Source organism: Harpegnathos saltator, unplaced genomic scaffold (genome assembly GCF_003227715.2).
Source record: "Harpegnathos saltator strain DR-91 unplaced genomic scaffold, Hsal_v8.6 scaffold839, whole genome shotgun sequence".
Taxonomy (NCBI): Eukaryota; Metazoa; Arthropoda; class Insecta; order Hymenoptera; family Formicidae; genus Harpegnathos; species Harpegnathos saltator.
Genome location: NW_020230692.1, coordinates 171,251 through 191,755, shown reverse-complemented (window position 1 = coordinate 191,755; position 20,505 = coordinate 171,251). Strand labels below are relative to the sequence as shown.

At 48.1% G+C, this 20,505-nt stretch overlaps 1 protein-coding gene across 3 annotated transcripts in view; it reads right to left on the bottom strand.

Annotated features, from left to right (window-relative positions):
* Nucleotides 1-20,505, bottom strand: part of LOC105185998 (transmembrane and TPR repeat-containing protein 1) — a 190,477-nt gene that overhangs the window by 46,884 nt on the left and 123,088 nt on the right. For all 3 annotated transcript variants that reach the window (XM_025307220.1, XM_019842724.2, XM_025307219.1), the window contains one exon: nucleotides 7-196. In XM_025307220.1, coding sequence (XP_025163005.1) covers nucleotides 7-196 — 190 coding nt within the window. The remainder of the gene's footprint in view (nucleotides 1-6; nucleotides 197-20,505) is intronic.

The following is a 20,505-nucleotide window of genomic DNA, read 5'->3' as shown; positions in this document are numbered from 1 at the left end:
ACTCACCTCGAAGTCCGTGAAGGCTTTGTACGTGAGTATCAAACAACCGCCGAAGAATATACAAGTCGCCAGATTCCTGGTGTCCGAGAAGGACGCGACCAGAGGAACGGAGCCCATCTGCCAGTCGTGCGAGAGTATAGCCGGGCACAGGAGTAGCCAACAGTTGAGCGCTGCCAAGTAGCAGAAGGTCAGCAATCTGAAATGATAAACGACCGACAATGCGGCGTTGAGCGATGGCCACTGTGAGAAGAGCAGGAGGAGGGAAGGGGTTACGTTTCTAAATTATATCAAACGCGATAAGAGACACCGACGAGATCGCGCGCGCGCGGTCGGAAGTCGTCACTTTCTCGCTCCGGATGCGAAGGGAGACGCTTTCTTAGCCGTCGGGTTTTTCCTCAATGTCGCCGAGCGGATCTGTCTCGCCCTGCCTTCTCCGTGGCGCGTCCACATCTCTTGTTTTCTTTTTCGCGAGAAAAATTGACCGCCCGGTCGTCGCGACGAAGACAAGCTCGCACGATCGGTATTGTCCTCCGGGCACGAGCGCGCTCAAGAGGTCGGCCAATGGAGGCTGGAGTGGTATCCTCCAGTTGCTGACATCGAGCTTCCATTTTCTCACTATCAGCGTCTACCGATATAATCACCGATATAATGCCTCCGTCTCGCTACCGCTTCCTCCCTCACGGCTGGCGTCTGCGCGATCTTCGACAGGGAGATATTCTCTCCCTCTCCCTCTCCCTCTCACTCTTGGTGTATCGTCGCGCTCCCGGGACGGCTTACTCGGCAAGTCTATTGTCTCGCGAACAAGCCCACGCACACAGCCCGGCCGCATAACGCGCAGGTAAATATTCGCCCCGGCGCGAGTGCCGTTGTGAGTGTTAATTCCGACGGCTCACACGAGTCCCTCTAATTGTCCACGGCGCCAGCAGATGCGTCGCGGATCCGCCGGCATCGACAATATTCGCCGCGTAGCCGAAAAGTAAGCTCGGTGGCGCAAAGCGAGAAGATCCTCGCCGACGCGCGGGAGTATATCACGAATTGATATCGCGAATTGCAATTCGATGGAGACAGGTGGAGATGTACGCGAATTATTCAAGCTCGAGTCGAATCGACAATCGGGTGAGATTCGCCTCGATTCGAGTTCGAGTCCGAACAATTCGAGGATGCGGAGTCGCAAAAATTTACAACCGGCATGTAAGAACTCGAGTAGAAAAATTAATAGGGCTCTGGTAAGGGCCTGATTATTTTTCTCTAACGTTAGTCGGGCCCTAGTAGGGGTAGAAAGGACCCTACAAGATGTGTAACAAATAGTTTAACGAGTCTTTATAAGGCAATATTATGAGGGCATTATAAGACAATATCAACAGAGCCTTATGAGGCAATATTAATAACAGGGTCTCATAAGGAAATATTTTTATTATTGCTTCAGTAAGAATATTTGTTCTTTTCATTCCAAGAAATTTAGACTGTAATTTCTTTATTTCTTTATGATCTTGTTAGTATACAACAAGAACTTTTTATTTTAAAAATATAGCATACTTTACAATAAAATAGTATTCTTTACACATAAAAATCCTGCTACTATTTTTATTAAAGTTTGTTGCATTTCAAATCGAAGGCAATATTAGAAAAATTCTTGGAACAGACTAATGAATATGGCAACTAATAAAACTAATAAAATATTTTTAATTGCGGTATAATTAAAAAATCTTTAAACGAACGTACCTATACTACAGATAGAGCGTATTTACTAAAATAATATTAAACTGTGACAATTTTATTATACGCTTCAGATCTTATTAACTTTCTATAACAAAACTTGATTTTGTACATCTAAAGCATCCTTAAAAAATCCTTCTAAGGCCCGCATCAGTTTTCCATGTTAAAGCCTTATTTCGTAAAATCTAAGGCATTCCTAAAATATTCTTCTAAGGCTCTTCTCAGCTTTCCCTATCAGGACCTTATTTATTAGATCTAAGATATCCCTAAGAAATCCATCTCGAGGCCTAATGTGGTAAAATAATGAGACCTTCCTTTTTAGGGCATTCTACTTTCAGCCTTATCGGGGTCTTATGCTTCATGAGGATGGTTCTAATCTTTGCGCTCGGGAAAGTTCACAGGATTCTCGTGGCTGAGACGATATTTCTCTCTTGAAAAGAATCGATTGATCCGCAAAATTGAGTGATTAAAAAGGGGCAGAATGAAGTCTGAAAAAAATAATCATTATTCGGACATTGTCACTCTTTCTCGCGGTTTAAAATTATTCGCGATAATACTCCGCCAATCGTGTTGCCAATTAAAAGTTGGGTCTCGACGATTCGATTCGATTCGCTTCGATTCCTGCGGGCGGAATCTCGTCGATTGGGCTCGACGCAAAAAAAGCCCCGATTCGCACGTCTTCGACAGACAGTCACACATCGAGATGGACACTCGAACCGCAGTCTCACCATCTCCGGATAACGAGCGACGTGCACTTTTGTCGCACTTTAATACGGCGGTTTAACACATTCCCGATGAGCCGCGCGCGCGCGGCTTCTCCCAAACGGGGGAACGTCAAAACGAAACGAGAGGGACGTTAAAATCTGAATATAGAGTGACACTCTAATTGCTACCTCGGCGCGCAAAAAAACGCCCTGCACGCCGCACGCAGCTGGTGGCCGGCAGCGCCGCCGTGCCGCTCGTCCAGCGCGAGCTCGCGATTTTTATCTCTTTACTATTTCGTGTGCTTGAGCACGTGTATTATACTGTTACCTCGCTAATTAATATCCACCCGAGCGAGCCCCCGCGGTCGGTCAGGAGATGAAAACCGCGATGCGGCTCGCTAAAAGGACCAAGACAGTGATACGTACTTCCACCTCCTGCCCCCGAACCAACAGCTGTCATTTTTCGGCATAATTTTTCTTGCCCCAGGGCTATCTATATTTTCATTTCGTCGAAATGATTAACGAGCCGGGGCCGGCGTCGCGGCCGCTCGACCGGGCGGGCGGGCGGGGCGGACGGGGGAACCCGTGATGCGCGTGAATAAAGGGCGACCTCGGAAATATCAAAATAATAATTTGCGGCATATATCAGGCGCGGCGCACGTACCGCCATATGAAAGAGCGGGATTTGCCCGGCGAAGACGGTCGCGCGCTTGCCGCTGGAGGCTGACGTATAGCCGCACGTCCAGCCTTTTTGGAAATCGCGCGGTATTACAGAGATTGCTATAAATCTCGGAAGGATATTCCCAGATTTGTGGACTTTCATGGACTCCCATGGACTCGGGCCAGGACAAATGTCCGCTTTTCAAAGCCAGACTCCCCCGTGTGTCGCGGCGCTCACCGCTTCATAATAGATAAGAGAGCGCGCGCGGGCTGCAGCCGGAGACGCGTTTTGTCTTTATTTACGTTCGCCGAGCATGTGAAAGAAGTGAATAAGTGGCTCGCGCGAGCGTGGAACCGGGCAATAGATATTAATAAAAAACGCAGCTCCCCGTTGTGATATTCATGGACCTGCGTTTGCAAATTGCTCGAGCTGACTCTTTGTTGCGGCTATCTATCTTTTCTCTCCTCTCTCTCTCTCTCTCTCTCTCTCTCTCTCTCTCTCTCTCTCTTTCTTCCGACAACGTCACCTTCTCCCGTAATGTTTCTCGTTTGTTAGTGAAAGTATTATATATTAAGTGTCGGATTTTTGCAAATTTTATTAATAAAAAACGCAACTCCCCGTTATGATATTCACGGATCTGCGTTTGCAAATTGCTCGAACTGACTCTTTGTTGCGGCTATCTTTCTTTTCTCTTCTCTCTCTCTCTCTCTCTCTCTCTCTCTCTCTCTCTCTCTCTCTCTCTCTTTCTTCCGACGACGTCGCCTTTTCCCGCAACGTTTCTCGTTTGTTAGTGAAAATATTATATATTAGGTGTTGGATTTTTGCAATCGATACGGTGGAATTAATCGATTGCTTCACAGTCGAGAATGTTTCATTAGGACGGCTCACAGCAGACACTGTTTCTTGCTGGTCTCCCCTCTCTCCCCCTCGCCCCCTTCCACCGATCGTTTGTCAAGGCGAGCAACTTTCAGAAAAAGCTCTCTTTTGAAGCCGTCATTCGCGTAGAAACGCGATGTCATTAGCTTTTAATCGTAGCGTTCCATCAATTCGCCCTCTCTTTCATTCAACCGTCCTCTTTTTCCCGCGCGCACTTTCGTGATATGCGGGAATCGATCCGCTGCCGATACTCATAAGCAGTAAAGTTTTCCGCCCGTATCCTTGCGACGTTAAAGTATTGTCGGCTTTTCAAATTACGCGCATTGCGTCAATCACGGCAAATCCGCGCGTATATCTCGTGACGCGGGGAGGAGAAACCAAAGCCGGAATTCGCGTAGCCGAGATGAGATGTCGTTAAAAGACAAAAAAGAAAAAAAAAGAAAAAATGAAAGGGAAAAAACGAAAGCGGGGAAAACACACAAACGCGCCAATTAAAATTTCAACTCGAGTGTCCGGTAACGTTTGCAGAAATTAAACGGGTAATAACAAGGATCAGACATTATTTAATGAAATAACTGTTATTATCGCATTTATCCCCAATGAAATTGTTTCCTGCTTACGCTTTATAACCTCGTGACATTTCACGTCGTGTCTACTCAATAATTTTAATCTCTGCGACTATACACGGCCTCGAAAAGAGACGCGGTATTCGCGTTGAAAAGAAATAACGATTCACGTGAGAGAGAGAGAGAGAGAGAGAGAGAGAGAGAGAGAGAGAGAGAGAGACAGAGAGAGAGAGAGAGAGAGAGAGAGAGAGAGAGAAAATCAGCGGGAATATTAGATATTAACATTCCCTTAGAACGTGTCCTAGTGGGAGGATGACAATCTCACTCAGCACTCGATGCGATCAATCATGGCCGGGAAATTCATGAAACCAGGTGCAAAGTGGAAACTTTAATCGACGCTCGCGTGATAAGTTTTTTGCACCGTCGTTTGTCCGCCCGTTCATTCGTTCGTTCGTTCGTTCGTTCGTTCGTTCGTTCGGTCGTTCGTTCGTTCGTTCGTTCGTTCGTTCGTTCGTTCGTTCGTTCGTTCGTTCGTTCGTTCGTTCGTTCGTTCGTTCGTTCGTTCGTTCGTTCGTTCGTTCGTTCGTTCGTTCGTTCGTTCGTTCGTTCGTTCGTTCGTTCGTTCGTTCGTTCGTTCGTTCGTTCGTTCGTTCGTTCGTTCGTTCGTTCGTTCGTTCGTTCGTTCGTTCGTTCGTTCGTTCGTTCGTTCGTTCGTTCGTTCGTTCGTTCGTTCGTTCGTTCGTTCGTTCGTTCGTTCGTTCGTTCGTTCGTTCGTTCGTTCGTTCGTTCGTTCGTTCGTTCGTTCGTTCGTTCGTTCGTTCGTTCGTTCGTTCGTTCGTTCGTTCGTTCGTTCGTTCGTTCGTTCGTTCGTTCGTTCGTTCGTTCGTTCGTTCGTTCGTTCGTTCGTTCGTTCGTTTCACCATCGCGGTACGTAAGAACTTTGATCTTTCGTACATGCTTTTGAATTCAGATGAAAGCAATTTCCCTCGATTACCAAGCGGAGGTGTAAGATAGGCCGCGATCGATTCGCACGTGTTCCTAAGCATTCGCTCGGTGATTTCGAAACGAGATTTATTGCATGCATAATCACGCGGCTTCTAAGCACGCGAGACCGGCCATCATTTTTCCACGTCAAATTTTTCAGATAGTCACCGCATTTGCATAAACGCAATTTCCAAGCGCGAAGTCATGCATCGTGTAATTAAAAACATAGGTACGTATGCACGCGTGTGTGACAATTTATCGGTGATGCCCCTCGCGAGATAAGATGCGCGTCCCGAGCAAAAAATTGTTACGGCCATCTTCATACCCATATAAGATCCCAATAAGACTGAATCATACCGCAATTAAAAACAAATTTTATTAGTTTTATTAGTTGCCATATTCATTAGTTTCTTCCAAGGATTTTCCTAGTATTGTCTTTATTTTGAAATGTAGCAAACTTTAATAAAAATAGTAGCAGGATTTTTATGTATAAAGAATGCTATATTTTATTGTAAAGTATGCTATATTTTTAAAATAAAAAATTCTTGTTATATACTAACGAGGTCATAAAGAAATCAAGAAATTACAGTCTAAATTTCTTGGAATGAAAAAAATGAATATCTTTACTCAAGTAATAATAAAAATATTTCCTTATAAGGCTCTGTTGATATTGCCTTATAATAATTGCCTCATAATATTGCCTCGTAAAGACCCTTTAAACTATTCGTTACACATCTTGTCTTTCTATCTCTGCTAGGACCCGATTAACATTAGGAAAAAGTAATCAGGCCCTTATTAGTAATATAAAGTAATCAGAACCCTATTAATTTTTCTACTCGAGCTGTACGCACTGAAGAAGGATGCCCCGACTTTGCAGCGAAAAATCCGTTCGTCTCGAAAACTCGCCGTGGACACGCACGCGCGCTGGCGCGTTTCATCGCGCGGATTATTCTAACATCGAATTACCGGAATGCGCGCACTGAATTTGGAGAGACTCACTGGGACAATAAATTATCAATCTTCTCGGCGAGACGGCGCATTTTGTTTCGAGACAGCTCGTATTACGTGAGTAATTGTGACGCTCGCTATAAATCGTTATAACCGAGAGGAATAAATTGCGCGCGTCTGAGAGTTACGTTAGATCGTCCTCCCATCATAAATTATCTTCCGCGCGATAAATAATTTCTCGTCGTCTCTTGCTCGCGCGCGCAGACGTGTTCTCCCTTTTCCTTCTCTCCCCACTCCCGCTCTTATCTTTCGCAGAAACACTGCGCGGAATAAGATAACTCTTTCCCCTTTCTTCCTCCCTCTCTCTCTCTCTCTCTCTCTCGCGACGCCATTTCGCTCTTCTCATTAGAATGTCCCGTAGGAAGTCCGAGCGGTCGACGGACGCGGTCGCGTACGAAGCGGCTGGCCGGGAAACAACGCGAGATATCGCGAGAAGAGTGACGGCGCGGGAAGAGGTCTCTGTAATGGAGGTTTATTGGCAATTAATCTTGCGAGCCGGATGTGCCCGCTTCGCCGGGCACGATACACTTCCGTCTCAGCGAGCGACCGGTAAACCGAGGAGAGATGTATTGCGCCGTCCCACGGAATCAAACGTACGTCCTCCTCTTCGCTTCCACCGCCGTCGATGTCGATCCCCTCGCGCGCGCTATACGTGCCGTGCGTCTTTGTCAGCCGCGCCGGAAGTGTATTGTTCCCCGAGTACCTCCGGCTGCTCTCTCGCGAGATGCCCATCAAGCCTGATCGAGCGGCCCGACCGACGCAGGTAAGTGGCGCGCGCGCGCGTTGCTACCTTTTTCGAGTCACCGGCATGTTAAGCCCTGCGAGAGCTTGAAGCGGCCGATTCGTTAGCCGGAATAATGCGCAAGCAAAGACTGCGATATTCCAGCCGATAGCCGCGTCATGTCCAGCGGGCTTCGTTCATCGAATTATTACCGGCTGCCGCCGTGGCTATTTTTCCGGCTGTTTCCAATCGCGCACGAGTGATGCACCCGCAGAATCGACGCGCTATCGATCTACTTTTTGCTCTGTCCTCTCTTTCTGTCTTTTTTTGTTTTTTTAATTTGCCACCGCTGCGCGAAGAGGGCAGTCGCGCACTCCGACGCAGCGCGTTTCGTCGGCTAGCGCTAGTAATTACGTCAACAAATTTAACGTCGATGATCATCGGATACGCCGAGGTGGGATATTGCGGTTTGATTTTCAATCGCCGCTCCGCGGCTGCGCGCGGAAAAACGCTCGCTCCCGCCATTACTCGTCACACGGTTGATCAACGAGCCGTAGTAACCGTAATCATTTTTATATGTACACGCGGACTGCCATTTTACACCGCACGCGCGCGCGGCATCGGCGTTTCCCCTTTAACCGTGGAAATCGCCGTGCAAGTGAAAATAGAAACGGATCGAAGAGCCAGGAACGGCGTACGTAGCTATCGCGCCCGACTCGATTCCGCGTTTTACGCCTCGACGCACTCCCTCTCCCCCACCCCCCCCCCTCCCGCCGTCTTTCTCATCTCTCCCTCGCACTTCCGATTTCCGCGTCGCGTCGCTCTCACCGCCGTCCAGACGTTGCGCTCTCTCCGTTGCGGCTAAAGAAGGGTGAAGGCGACGTGGAGGCGCGAAGGAGGGGGACTTTCTTCCCTCCTCGTTCCCGTTAATGATCGCATTCGTATTAGTTCAACTCCCGCGAGCCGTTTTAATTGAACGTACACGCGAGCATCGGGCCTCTCCTCCAGACCGTAAAGAGAAGAATAATTACCGGCGGCGATAACGTCGCTGCCGCTTAGACTCGTGTTTCGGCGGGATAAACGCGAAAAACATGCCGTGTGCCGGCGCCGGCGGCCTCATGAAAGATTCCCGCTAATTAAGAGCACGTTCGATGGAATGGCACGCGAGAGACGCGGTCTCACGTCGCCCGCGTCGCGTCGCATGCAAATGGATTTTCGTGCCTCCGCGGCTTTGTTATTCGCTTTGTTATTTGCTCGTCCTACGTCGCGCTCCTTCGCCTGTCCCGTTTATCGCGCCTCGACCGCGCGGCATTTTTAGGACAAGAGCACAGGCTTTTGCATAACACATAATACATAATACATAAGAGAATAAACCAATTGGTTTTCTTCATTTCCCTCCTCAGGACGGAAATGAAGAACTCTGATTGGTTGATTCCCTTATGCGTTGTGTATTATGCGTTATGCAGAAGTCTGTGCTCTGGCCCATACTCTCTTTCTCTCCTTTTCCCTCTCTCTCTCTCTCTCTCTCTCTCTCTCTCTCTCTCTCTCCCTCTCTCTGTTTCTGTCGTTCTCTGTCTTTCTCGCTCTCGCCCTTTATTATGCTGCGCATGTATGTGTTATTCATTCGTCATCATTTGCCGGAGCGACGTTTATCGACGAACGTAATGCGCGTTCAATAGATTACGATCGGCTGGAATTTGAGTAGCGCGAAATTGGATTTGAATCGCTATTTCGAGAATAGTATGTAATATTCATACGCCTCATTGAGCGCGAATGATACGCGCGCGCGCCGCGGTGATACATATCGAATCATTTACCTTATTACGCCGTTCATTCCGCGACGTGATTGCTTCTTTCGCGCGCGCGATACGATACGAGCGATACGTTGCGTGCGTCATCGCGTCGACGCGACGGCGTATTATCATCGACGGTGCGTTAATGCAATCGGCCCGGCCGATCGGCGGGCGGGCGGACTGATCAATTTCGTCGTTCCGGCCAGCTGAACGAATTCGGTACTCGACCCGGGCCCGTGTCCGCGCGCGTGTTATTACCCGAGCACAGCCGCGCGATACTTCAGGACTTCGTGATGAAGGCAGTCTCACAGTCTCGTGTAATTCACCTGAGAACATTGAGCGCTCATCCGCCTGTCTCCGCGCGCGATCGATACGAACCCATCCGCGTCCCGTCGGAGAATTCTTATCTCGGGCGCAAGCCTGATATTGAGGCGCAAAATTAGCGCTACACACAGAGCACCCGCGCGCGCGTAGACATTTCCAAGCGGAACGAATGGCCCGGGGCGCAAAGGGCGCGAATTCTTCGTTCTATCGGCGGGTCCAAGTAGCATCTCTCTCCGCGGATCTCTCCTCATCTCGATGCCACGGGAAATAGGGCGCCGTCGGGAGCGACGAGGTGCGCGGGAAGAGATAGAGAGAGAGAGAGATAGAGAGAGAGAGAGAGAGAGAGAGAGAGAGCGAGAGGGGAGGACAGGGAGAGAAGATAGAAAGACGGAAGACTGCGATGGCGGTGGCGGAGGGGTGAGAGAATTAGTAGGTGGGTCTCTACGCAGATAATTTGTGGCGTGCAATCCCGGCTGAGCCATCCAGCCGGATAGGTAAGGCGTAGACTATACCCGTTTCGCAGTAATTTACCCGACTTCCCTCCGACCGGCGAACGAGTAGAGCCGGAAGCGGCGCAGTTGATTGATCGAAGGCGAAGCATCGCCTCGCGCGCTCGCGGCAGGATGCGCCGTCAGTCTTGGTTACGAGCACACGGAAACCAATGACGATCCAGTTCTGCGTGCGGACGCGTCAGAATGGATCGCGGGGAAACGCGTACACGAGGCCGCGAGCGATTTAGCCGCGGGCGCACCCCCCGGGCCTTTCGGCGGAAGGATGCGAGAGAGAGAGAGAGAGAGAGAGAGAGAGAGAGAGAGAGAGAGAGAGAGAGAGAGAGAGAGAGAGAGGATACTCCTCTCGTCTGGCGTCTCTGTGTTCCTCCGTTTCCGCGGCCGCACCCCGTGCGTTGTAATGAATGGAAGACGCGCGTCGACATGGACGATGACTTACGGAAGGTTCGGAGAGGGACGAGGGAGAGGGGTTCTCGGTGAAACATTCACGGGTTCAACGTGCGGCCATGTATATCAGATACGCCGTTGAGGGATGTCAACGGCGTCTCCCGTGGTTCCGCCTGTGCCATTCAGCCGTTCGCTCGCGTATAACGCTACGTCATAACGACGTACACGGCCGCGACCCCTGGAGGATTTCAAGTTTACAACCCTGTTCCCGGGTCTCATGAAAGAAAGAGCAGCATCCGCCGCAGCGGCTCTAGCTTTGTTAATGACCCCGCCAAATGAGATTGCCTATAAAGATTCTCAGCGTGTGTGGCCATCTTCGCCGCTTCGTCGACCGAGCGAAACGAGCCTCGAGTGAAGCGAGCGTCGAGCGAGCGCGTGAGGAAGCTCTCGCAGGGGATGACGTATGGATCGACAGACTCTCTCTCTCTCTCTCTCTCTCTCTCTCTCTCTCTCTCTCTCTCTCTCTCTCTCCCTCTCCCTCTCTCTCTCTCCCTCTCCCTCTCCCTCTCTCCCTCTCCCTCTCCCTCTCCCTCTCTCTCTCTCTCTCTCTCTCTCTCTCTCTCTCTCTCTCTCTTCCTCGCTGATTTTGACGAGCGGGACACGCGGTATGGGGACAATACATAGGGTGGTAAGTCCGGGATAGATGAGCATAGTTTTTATAATTGAAAATAACTGTATTATTGCAATAAATCATCAACAACATATTAACACATTCAGTAGAGGATAATATTTAAGATATAGGAGGATTTTTGTGAAATGCATGGGACACCAGTAATAACGAAATAGTAAAAATATCCCGTGAGAGATAGATGGTCATATATGAAGGGATCATATATGAAGGGATAGCCGGCCATGCCTATAATAATGTAGAAATTTGTTTATCTTTATTTATTTTGTTAATATTTTACATCCTTTTATTAATTATTAACCTTCTTATTAATCCTTCTATTAATTATTAATAAAATAAAACATTTCCACAAGTTTCTTATAGAAACCAATATTGGAGAGAAGGTTAAAAAGTGGCAATAAAGAAAAAAGCCCTATGGGAAAACATTGTTTGTTAAAGAGAGAAAAGAGAAAGGAATCTGCTCGACATCTTTAAACAAGAAGGTGTTTAAAATGTACTGCAGTTTTTAATGTTAGGTGCCAGGGAAAAATGATAGTCGAATAGATATCGGATCGACGTTTTTTATACGTCTAAAGCATCTGGAAAACGTCGAACCATTGCTTATTATTTCTCGCTGAGTAGGTCGCCCGTCTAACCCTGATAAAAATAAACCATCTATCCCGTTTGGAGAAGTCGCGTAGAGATGCATATACCGCGTGAAACGTAGTCTCCTTGACGAATTTTTGAGGTGAAGTACACAAATACGATGTTTTTTTAGTCGTTTAAGCCCGGCTCTAATATTGCAAATGCTCAAAATAAACCGTATTCGCAAGGTATTTTTCCGATGTGTGAAACATTTCGGAGGTTAATAGAAACATTTATTTGCTCACAATAACAGTGTTTTTGTGCATCGGAAAGAGACACACCTACTCGTGGTACATCCAACTCACAACTGACCGATCAGCACTGATGCTTAGCATATATTAACAAAATTATAGCAATCGACCATCTGTCCCGATCTTCCATCTATCCCATCTTACCTTATCACTCGGCGTGTGCTGGCGGTTGGAGGATCTCCCGAAGGAAATTCGATAAAACGCAGCCGAATCGCGCGGCGAACAACGTTTGCTCAGATCTCGACGTTAATATCGGCGTGATTGCACAAGTGACAATTTTGCGCGCTGTCGTATCGTTGCGCCGCGCCGCATCGACAACCGGTCGGTTCTCTTTGAGCATAGACGCGTATCAGAGGATTTATTAGTCGACCGGATAAATATTGAAATTTCCAGTTCACTGAAATCCCTTGACATTATGACGAAAGATACGATCTGGATGCGTAAAATATTTATATCGACGCTCCTCCCCTCCCCCTCCTTTTTTTGCCTCGCACGCGCGCGCGCGCGCGCGATACTGGCTCAACTATTGATTCCACTTGAGATTTTAATTTTCGTTCGCTCGCTCTCGAGATAAATAAGCGACGTTATGTTGGCAGTTAAAACGCCGCTGCAGGATTCTTCGAAATTTGCAAACACTAAGAACGCTTCAATAATGTCCCGCCGACTATCTGCGCTATGTAAGATCAGTGCTCTCTCTTTCTCTCTCTCTCTCTCTCTGTGCACTATGAATACGGTGTATCCCTGCCACTTCATTTGCTACGTGATACGCACGAGTACACAGATCCACATATATTCCCGAAACAATAATAACCGCAGCGTGTAAATCCCAGCTGCATTTTGTGTTACGCAGCGGTTCCGAGTGAAATATCGGTGACACCGGCGGTAAATCGAGGGAGAGCTAATGCGACGCCGTTATTACGCGCAAGAAATCCCTTAAGCCGTTAGATTTATTCTATCGCTCGTCAGAGCGGTGATCTATCGCGCTAGAGCGATCGTCGTCAGACGCGGAATGTTGACGTCGCGCCGTCCTGCGACGATTTTTCCAACGCGATCAACCGGGAAGCCAAATCTCGTAATCAAATGCGCGCGCGCGCGACGTATCCCGACGGAAACGCCGTTCGGGCAAGAAAGCCGACGACGAGGCTCGCCTAAAGCGCTCCGGAGGAGGCCATAGGGAATTTACGTCGCGCCGTATCAGTTAGTCTAAGACATTCTGCGGCTTCAACGCTCGGTGTAAATGCGTGCAGTTAACCGCGCTCTGCATCTTTAAGGCACATCTTTAAGCCACCTCGGATCCGCCTGCGAGGCGTCGTCGTACGGTGGAGCGGCGAAATTTCGCGGCCCTACTGACTTAATGCCCGCTAAAGTACTTAATGGATAATTTAACGTCATTGAGCGCACAACCCCAACGCACACACAGCCGCTTGCAAGCGCGCGCGCGCGCGGGTGGGCGCGTGTCAAGATAGTGACGCGATGAATGACTTATATACCTCTCGTGTATCACGTTGATGGTTCCGAGATTGACGACGTAAGCGACGTAAGCGTCAAATGAGGTCTAATTCCGTCGCCGGTATACGTAAGGCTCGTCATTAATTCAGCGGGTATGCATATGCGCGCGAAAGACACGGTGTTTATCTCCGAGTTTTAGCGGCGCATCAATCCTGAAACGATCGTCGTCTCGCGCCTGAGATATTCGAATTTTCACCCTTGGATCGAAGTTTTTCGCGATATTCGTCGGCTACCGGCCTGTTGTGTCTTGAAACAAGGCGTGCTGTTGATTCTTCCCCTCCCCTTCCCGCAATTCTCCCTCTCGATCCCGACGGGTCGTTGGCTACTTCGACGGCCATCGCGAACATTGCACAGTCATATCGCGGAGGAACTGTGTATTTTAACTGTGTATTTGGTTTGATAATAATAACTGATATCGCACGGTGTGGAAACACATTTCGTTCCAAGACACGTTTTGTCGGCAGGAAATCACGCGTGACCCCGAAACTGCCGAATGTCTTTAACGTCCCGAGTAGAACAATTAATAGGGCTCTGGTAAGGGCTTGATTATTTTCCCCTAATATTAATCGGGCCCTAGTAGGGATAGAAAGACAAGGGCCGTATAAGATGTGTAACGAATAGTTTAACGAGTCCTTATAAGGCAATATTATGAGGGCATTATAAGACAATATCAACAGAGCCTTATGAGGCAATATTAATAGGGATTTATAAGGAAATTTTTATTATTGCTTGAGTAAAAGTATTCGTTCTTTTCATTTCGTGAAATTTAAACTGTCATTTTTTTATTTCTTCATAACCTTGTTAGTATACAATAAGAATTTAGCGTAACAAAAATATAACATACTTTACGATAAAATATAGCATTCTTTGCACATAAAAATCCTGCTACTATTTTGATTAAACTTTATTGCATTTCAAAACGAAGGCAATACTAGAAAAATCTTTGGGAGAGACTAATGAATATGGCAACTAATAAAACTAATAAAATTTCTTCTTAATTGCGGTATAATTAAAAAATCTTTAAAAGAATCAAATCGAACGTATTTACTAAAACTAAACTATGACAATTTTATTACAAGTTTCAGATCTTATTAATTTTCTATAATAAAACTTGATTTTGTATATCTATAGCATCCTTAAAAGATCCTTCTATGGTCCGCATCAGTTTTCCATGTTAAAACCGTTATATTTCGTAAAATCTAAGGCATCCCTAAAAAATGGTTCTAAGGCCTTTCTCAGCTTTTTCTATCAAAGCCTTATTTCGTAAAATCTAAGGTATATTCCTAAAAGATCCATCTTGCGAGACCTGATGTGGTAATAATGAGGCATCCCTTTTTAGAGCATCCTACTTTCAGCCTTATCGGGGCCTTATGCTTCATGAAGATGGCCCTAGCAATTTTTTGCTCGGACTGTCCTTAACACGCCGGGTTAAGGACATCATCGTGTTAAAAGATACGCAACCGAGCTTGAATTTCCAGTAACCCCTTTGGTTACTGTACAGTAAACCAAAGATTTTTGATCACGTGAAACGAATTTCAAGTAATGAACGTTTTACGAATACGGGACTCGGACGCTGTTCGATTTCTCTGCGAAACTTATGATGAATCCAGCAGTCTCGCGAGATGCTAATTCACGCGGAAATGCTCGCGCGTGCGAGCATCTCCTCGATCGCGTGTAAAAGAATGAATAAAAGCGTCTTTCTCTCTCTCTCTCTCTCTCTCTCTATCTGTCTCTCTGGCTGTGTAACCAGCGGCGCAGTGAACGGCGAATGAAGTGACAGCTATCGAGGACCGACAAAGCGAAGTCAAGTAGTCGTCCCGCGCGTAATAAGCCGTAACACCTCGCGGAAAAGCGCAATTGCGCAAACGGTGGGTGCTTTAATATCAAGAATGGCTTTATCGAGCTCTCTATATATCTCGCGTCCTGTATAAGCTTCGTCGCTTTGACCTCGCACCGTCTCCCCCTTCTCGTATATCGAAAGTAGAGGATAAAACAAAGCCCGGGGCAAGGTAATAATAATCAGCTGTTAACGGAAAGGATCCTTTCTGTTACAAATTTACAACAAAAATGGATAGCCAAGAGAGAGCGAGATGATCCGCGAGAGCAACAGTCAAAACGTAAGAATTATAAAATCAAAGAGGGAGAAACGGGCAAAGTGGAGTATCATAAACAACTAACGGGAACAAGAGAAGGGAGTACGCGGATAATGAAACGAGGTTGCTGAAATTGCAAACTGATTAAAGGAAACATCGAATTTGTCCACTGGTTCGCGCAGTCGTGCACGCAACCTGGCGAAAAGTGTTAGACAAGGGTGCGCGCTTAAAGTATAAAAACCTGACGCTGAAGAAGTGAACTCTGGAGGAATACTCGTTGGTTAAGTAATCTTGAAAGCGCGCGACACGAAGGACCGGCGCACCGGAAGCCATTATTGTAGTCGCTTGCTTGCGCGAGAGCGCGATGCATCGATCTAGACAGAGGCAGAGACCAGCGAGAGGCAGAGAGACATCCTCGTGCCTCGAAACATGCCTCCACTCGTCTGTCGAGCATCGGCTAATTGGATACTCCGCGGCCGACATCCACGACGGCGCCTTTTCTTTTTACAACAACGCCCGGGCTCCTTCGTCTCGTCTGCGTTTCTCGCCGGAGAGACGCGTATCTCTCCGAGGTGCAAACAGTCGCCGCGCGACCTCCTCCCGGAGGAGGATTAAAGCGACGAGGAATTACGCTCCGACAGACGAGGCGCGCCGATCCGCGAAACTTCGGCAACGCGTCCGTTCACGCGCCGCCGATTCCGCCGCGAGCGACGAGAGAGCGTAAACGACAAACAAGAGGAAAGGGAGAAGAAAAAGGGAAACATCGCGAGAGACATGTCCGCTTTAGTGCAGCGCGCGCTGATACAATCGGGACGGCGGATAAAAATCCGCCGCATGGAGGAATGGGTTTTACGGCGCGGCGGCCGATAACGCGCCGCTAACTAATTCTTTGATGTAGACGCGAAAGAACCTCGGAAAAAGTCACAAAAGCTGTTTGATATCATCTTCGCGTCGCTTTGTTCCCGCCCGTGAAGTATAAAATTTACTACCGCAGGGGATTCGTCAGAGAATAGCGCGCGCGCGCGCGCGCGCGCGCGGAACACCCTCCGGATATAACTAATTACGCGCACTCAGCGGTGTCGTCGCAGTAGCTTTGTCACAGGGCCGCTTTATCTCCACGCCGGAATTTTCGCTGTCCAGAAACTTGTACGCCCACGAACATCCCCGTTGGCCTCTCGCGGGGGAGATAGGCCAAGCGCGTCGCGGGTGATCGCTTAATAATCTCTCTCTCTCTCTCTCTCTCTGTCTCTCTTTCTCCCTCATCGCGAGAAACGGGACGAAGTACAAGGATCGCGCGGCCTCCTTGGGCCGCGTTTCTCCGTAGGGAAGCTACGAACGACGTCTGACGCTCGCGAGCGAGAGAGTTGACGTTCCACTAAATTCAACTAGTCGATCTTCCGTTGAATTCCGCATCGCGAATTTCAAGACAGTGCCTTCGCGTCCGTGCCTGTTCCGCCCCGCGAGAGGGAAAAATAAATGTAATACTCGCGATACTCCTAGTCGCACGTCCTTGTCACCCGGCCGCCGTTACATCCTTCGCTCTCACGCGCCGGCGAGATGATTTTCCCTCCTTGCGAGAGCGTCGCGATAGGATTCCGCTAGGAAATCGTTAACTTCCCGTGGAGGAGGATGGAAAAATCCGCGCATGCGACGAGCAAAGTCACGCTTCCTCGCCTCCCGGAGGCGCAGGAGAGAGGAGACAATATATTCATCTCCCGCGAGTGATGCATCTCTTTTTCCGTCCGTTCACTCGGGATGCATTTATTCACCGGCCGGCTGTTTAACGGCCCGACCGGTAAGCGTCCCATAAACGATGTTAATTATCTGCAGCGGGTGTATCATCGTGCAATCTTTACGGTGAACTCGCGACACGAGTTTACGGAGGGGGCCAAGGAGATGGGGGATGGGCGACGGAATTCCGGGAAGGCGCGCAGGTGCTTGAATGGGGCATAAATTACGGGCCGGGAGCGGTGTACGAAGTTGCCGCGCGGGAAAGTACTTACGGCGGGAAAGAAGCGCATATGTCCGTAGTTGACTAGCGGTATTAAGCGGCGAGCCTAGCCGGACGAATATTCGAGCGCAAAAATACGAGGCCGAACCGTAAATCTGTCCCCGTTTGTGAGTTCACGTGAGAAACGATTTTGCATGTGCCGCCGAGAGCGGTTTCGCGCGCTCGCTCGCTCTCTCTCTCTCTCTCTCTCTCGCTCGCTCTCTCTCTCTCTCTCTCTCTCTCTCTCGCTCTCTCTCTCTCTCTCTCTCTCTCTCTCGCGGCCTCATGCGCTTCCCGGCGCGAGCATTACAGCCACGAGCCAACTGGCCAATTAATGTCCCCGTCGCACACACGTTAACATAACGTGCGCAGTTTGCGTTGTAATGGCCGAGCGAGAGTCGAGCGCGCGGCGAAGTAAGATGTAGGGTAAGTCCAGAATAGATGGTCAATTACTATAATTTTATTAATATATGCTAAGCGTCAGCGCTCGGTCGGTCAGTTGTGAGTTGGATGTGGACCACGAGTAGGCGTGTCTCTTCCTGATGCACAGAAACACCGTTATTGTGAGCGAATAAATGTTTCTATTAATCTCCGAAATGTTTCACACGCCGGAAAAATACCTTGCGAGCACGGTTTATTTTGAGTTACAACATTAGACCTTGGCCTAAGCGACTAAAAAAACATCGTATTTGATGGGCAGCCTACCCAGCGAGAAATACGTAGCAAGCAATGGACATCGGGTTTTCTAGACTGCTTCGGACGTATAAAAGACGTCGATCCGATATCTATTCGACTATCATTTTTCCCTGAGTAGTACCTAATATTAAAAAGTTCAATATATTTTAAACAGCTTCTCGTTTCGTTTAAAGACGCCGGATAGATTTCTTTCTCTTTTCCGTCTTTAATAAACAATGTTTTCCCATAGGATCTTTTTCTGTGTCGCCACTTTTCAACCCTCTCTCCAATGTTGTCCTTGATTTCCATAAGAAACTTGTGGAAATGTTTTATTTTATTAATAATTAATAAAAGGATTAATAAAAAAGGTTAATAATTAATAAAAGGATGCAAAATACTAAAAAGATAAGTAAAGATAAGCAAATTTCTACATTGTTATAGGCATGCCCAATTGTATTTTTTTTTTCATAAAAATTCTTCTGTACCTTAAATATTATTCTCTACTGAGCGTGTTGATGTGTTGTTGATCATTTATCGCAATAGTACCGATGTGTTATTAAAAAAAACTATGCCCAGCTATCCCGGATTTAGCCTATTTAACGAGATACGTATCGATAGGTCCCGCCTAGTAAAGGGGAACTTTGCGCGCTCCAGGACGAACGCGCGGGGAGATCGAGCTTCAGTCATTTGCCGCGAGAAGTCCCGATCGTGAGAATTAATAGCCCGGCAATGAGGCATCCGTGCGAAAATTGATCCGCGGATTTAGCGCTGGATTATCCGGACGGAGAACAATGAGTGTAAGTTCCGCTATATTCTTCGCCGCGCCCAAGTCGATCGATAGCGGCGGATTTTCTCGTGAATTTTCCAGCGCCTCGTCTCTGAAGAGGGACGATCGCGGATGCCGCGGTGAAAGATCGGCATTATTATGCGACGCGTGACGCGCCGGCGAAACGCGACGTTTTGTCGGCAATTAGCCGTTTGTCCGTTCGCGTCCGGCATTCCCGAGGCGTGGCGAGATGTAACAACCGCTGCGAAGAGTAATTCCTTTTGTTAAACCCCGCCGCCTTTTTGAAAGGTCGCGCGCTCGCGATATGTACGCGAAAATACTTTGTGCGAGCAAATTGGAATATGCGCGATATTAAAATACAGAGTAATACTTCAAAGATGATTGAACAGGACTTTCAGGAAAATGGCTGTGAGAGCACGGATACAAATTTCCTCGTAACAATATTCTCGGTCAAAGGATTACGTCATAAAGACATGCTATTATACATACAGCGATGGAAATAGAAGCGAGAGAGGGAGAGAGAGCGTTAGAGAGCGACCGGGGGGAGGGAGAGGTGAGATGGAGAGGCGTTATATTACACTCTATCGCTATCACATTCATGAAGTTCTATCGCTCGTGCATGATTGTGAGCGCATCGTAAATGACTGGTGCTGCATACGTTTGCATTTTCGCATAACGTGGCTCATAAATATGAAAGTGAGTTTCGACATCCTTCTTGGAGAAAATCGCCTCGACGTCAATATGCGACAACATAACGCGGGTCCGGCTGGCTCTCTCGCCGATCCGGGCGAGTCGAGTGCGAATCTCCCGCTCGATTTATCGAATCTACACGCGTAGAATTCGACGAGCGCGCGGCGTTCGTCGCGGCCGCTCGCTATTGTCGAGGGCTCGCCGAATTTCAACAATTTACCGTCATTCAGATATTGAATAAAGTAAATGCCGAAAACAATTTTTTTTTTTTTTCGAGCCCGGCCCGAGCTCGGGACCACTCAGCGGTTGAATAGAACTGCGCATGATTATTCTAACGCTTCTCTATCACCGATATTGATAAAATTCAAAGTGCACTCTGTCATGCTGCGGGCAACATCTCGTCGACATACGTATCGAGAGCCTCCTCGCCTATAATTCAAACATCCCGCGCTGCCGCAGGAAAGATTTTCTCTCGGCAGCGCGTTTGTTTCGCGCGGATTAGCCGCAAACGTCGCGCGCGCGCGCGCGCGCGATACTTCGTTCGTGCTGTTTCCATACTGGTGAGGGACGAAATAAATACAGAAACCAAGCCGAGCGAAAAGTGGAGCAACCTTTTTACGAGGGGAAACCCACGTGTCGGCCACTTATAGCGCATTCCTCCCGTTTACCGAAATATTTCTGCAGCACAAGCTGTTTTACAAACTTGCAAATCGCCGTCTCTCGAGCATCCCCCGAGCCTACGAGCGCAAAGAGGAACTTTTTCGAGTTACCGTACTTCGATGAATTCTCCTGCGGCAATTTGAGGAACACAGTAAAGTTCCGCGATAACCTCCGTCGAGACTGATTCCGCCGTCGCGTTGACGCGACGATCTCGATTTCACGTCCGCATCCGATAGACACCGTAATCGCGGTTGAAGGGCATGCAAGAATTATTCACTCGAGGTTGTCA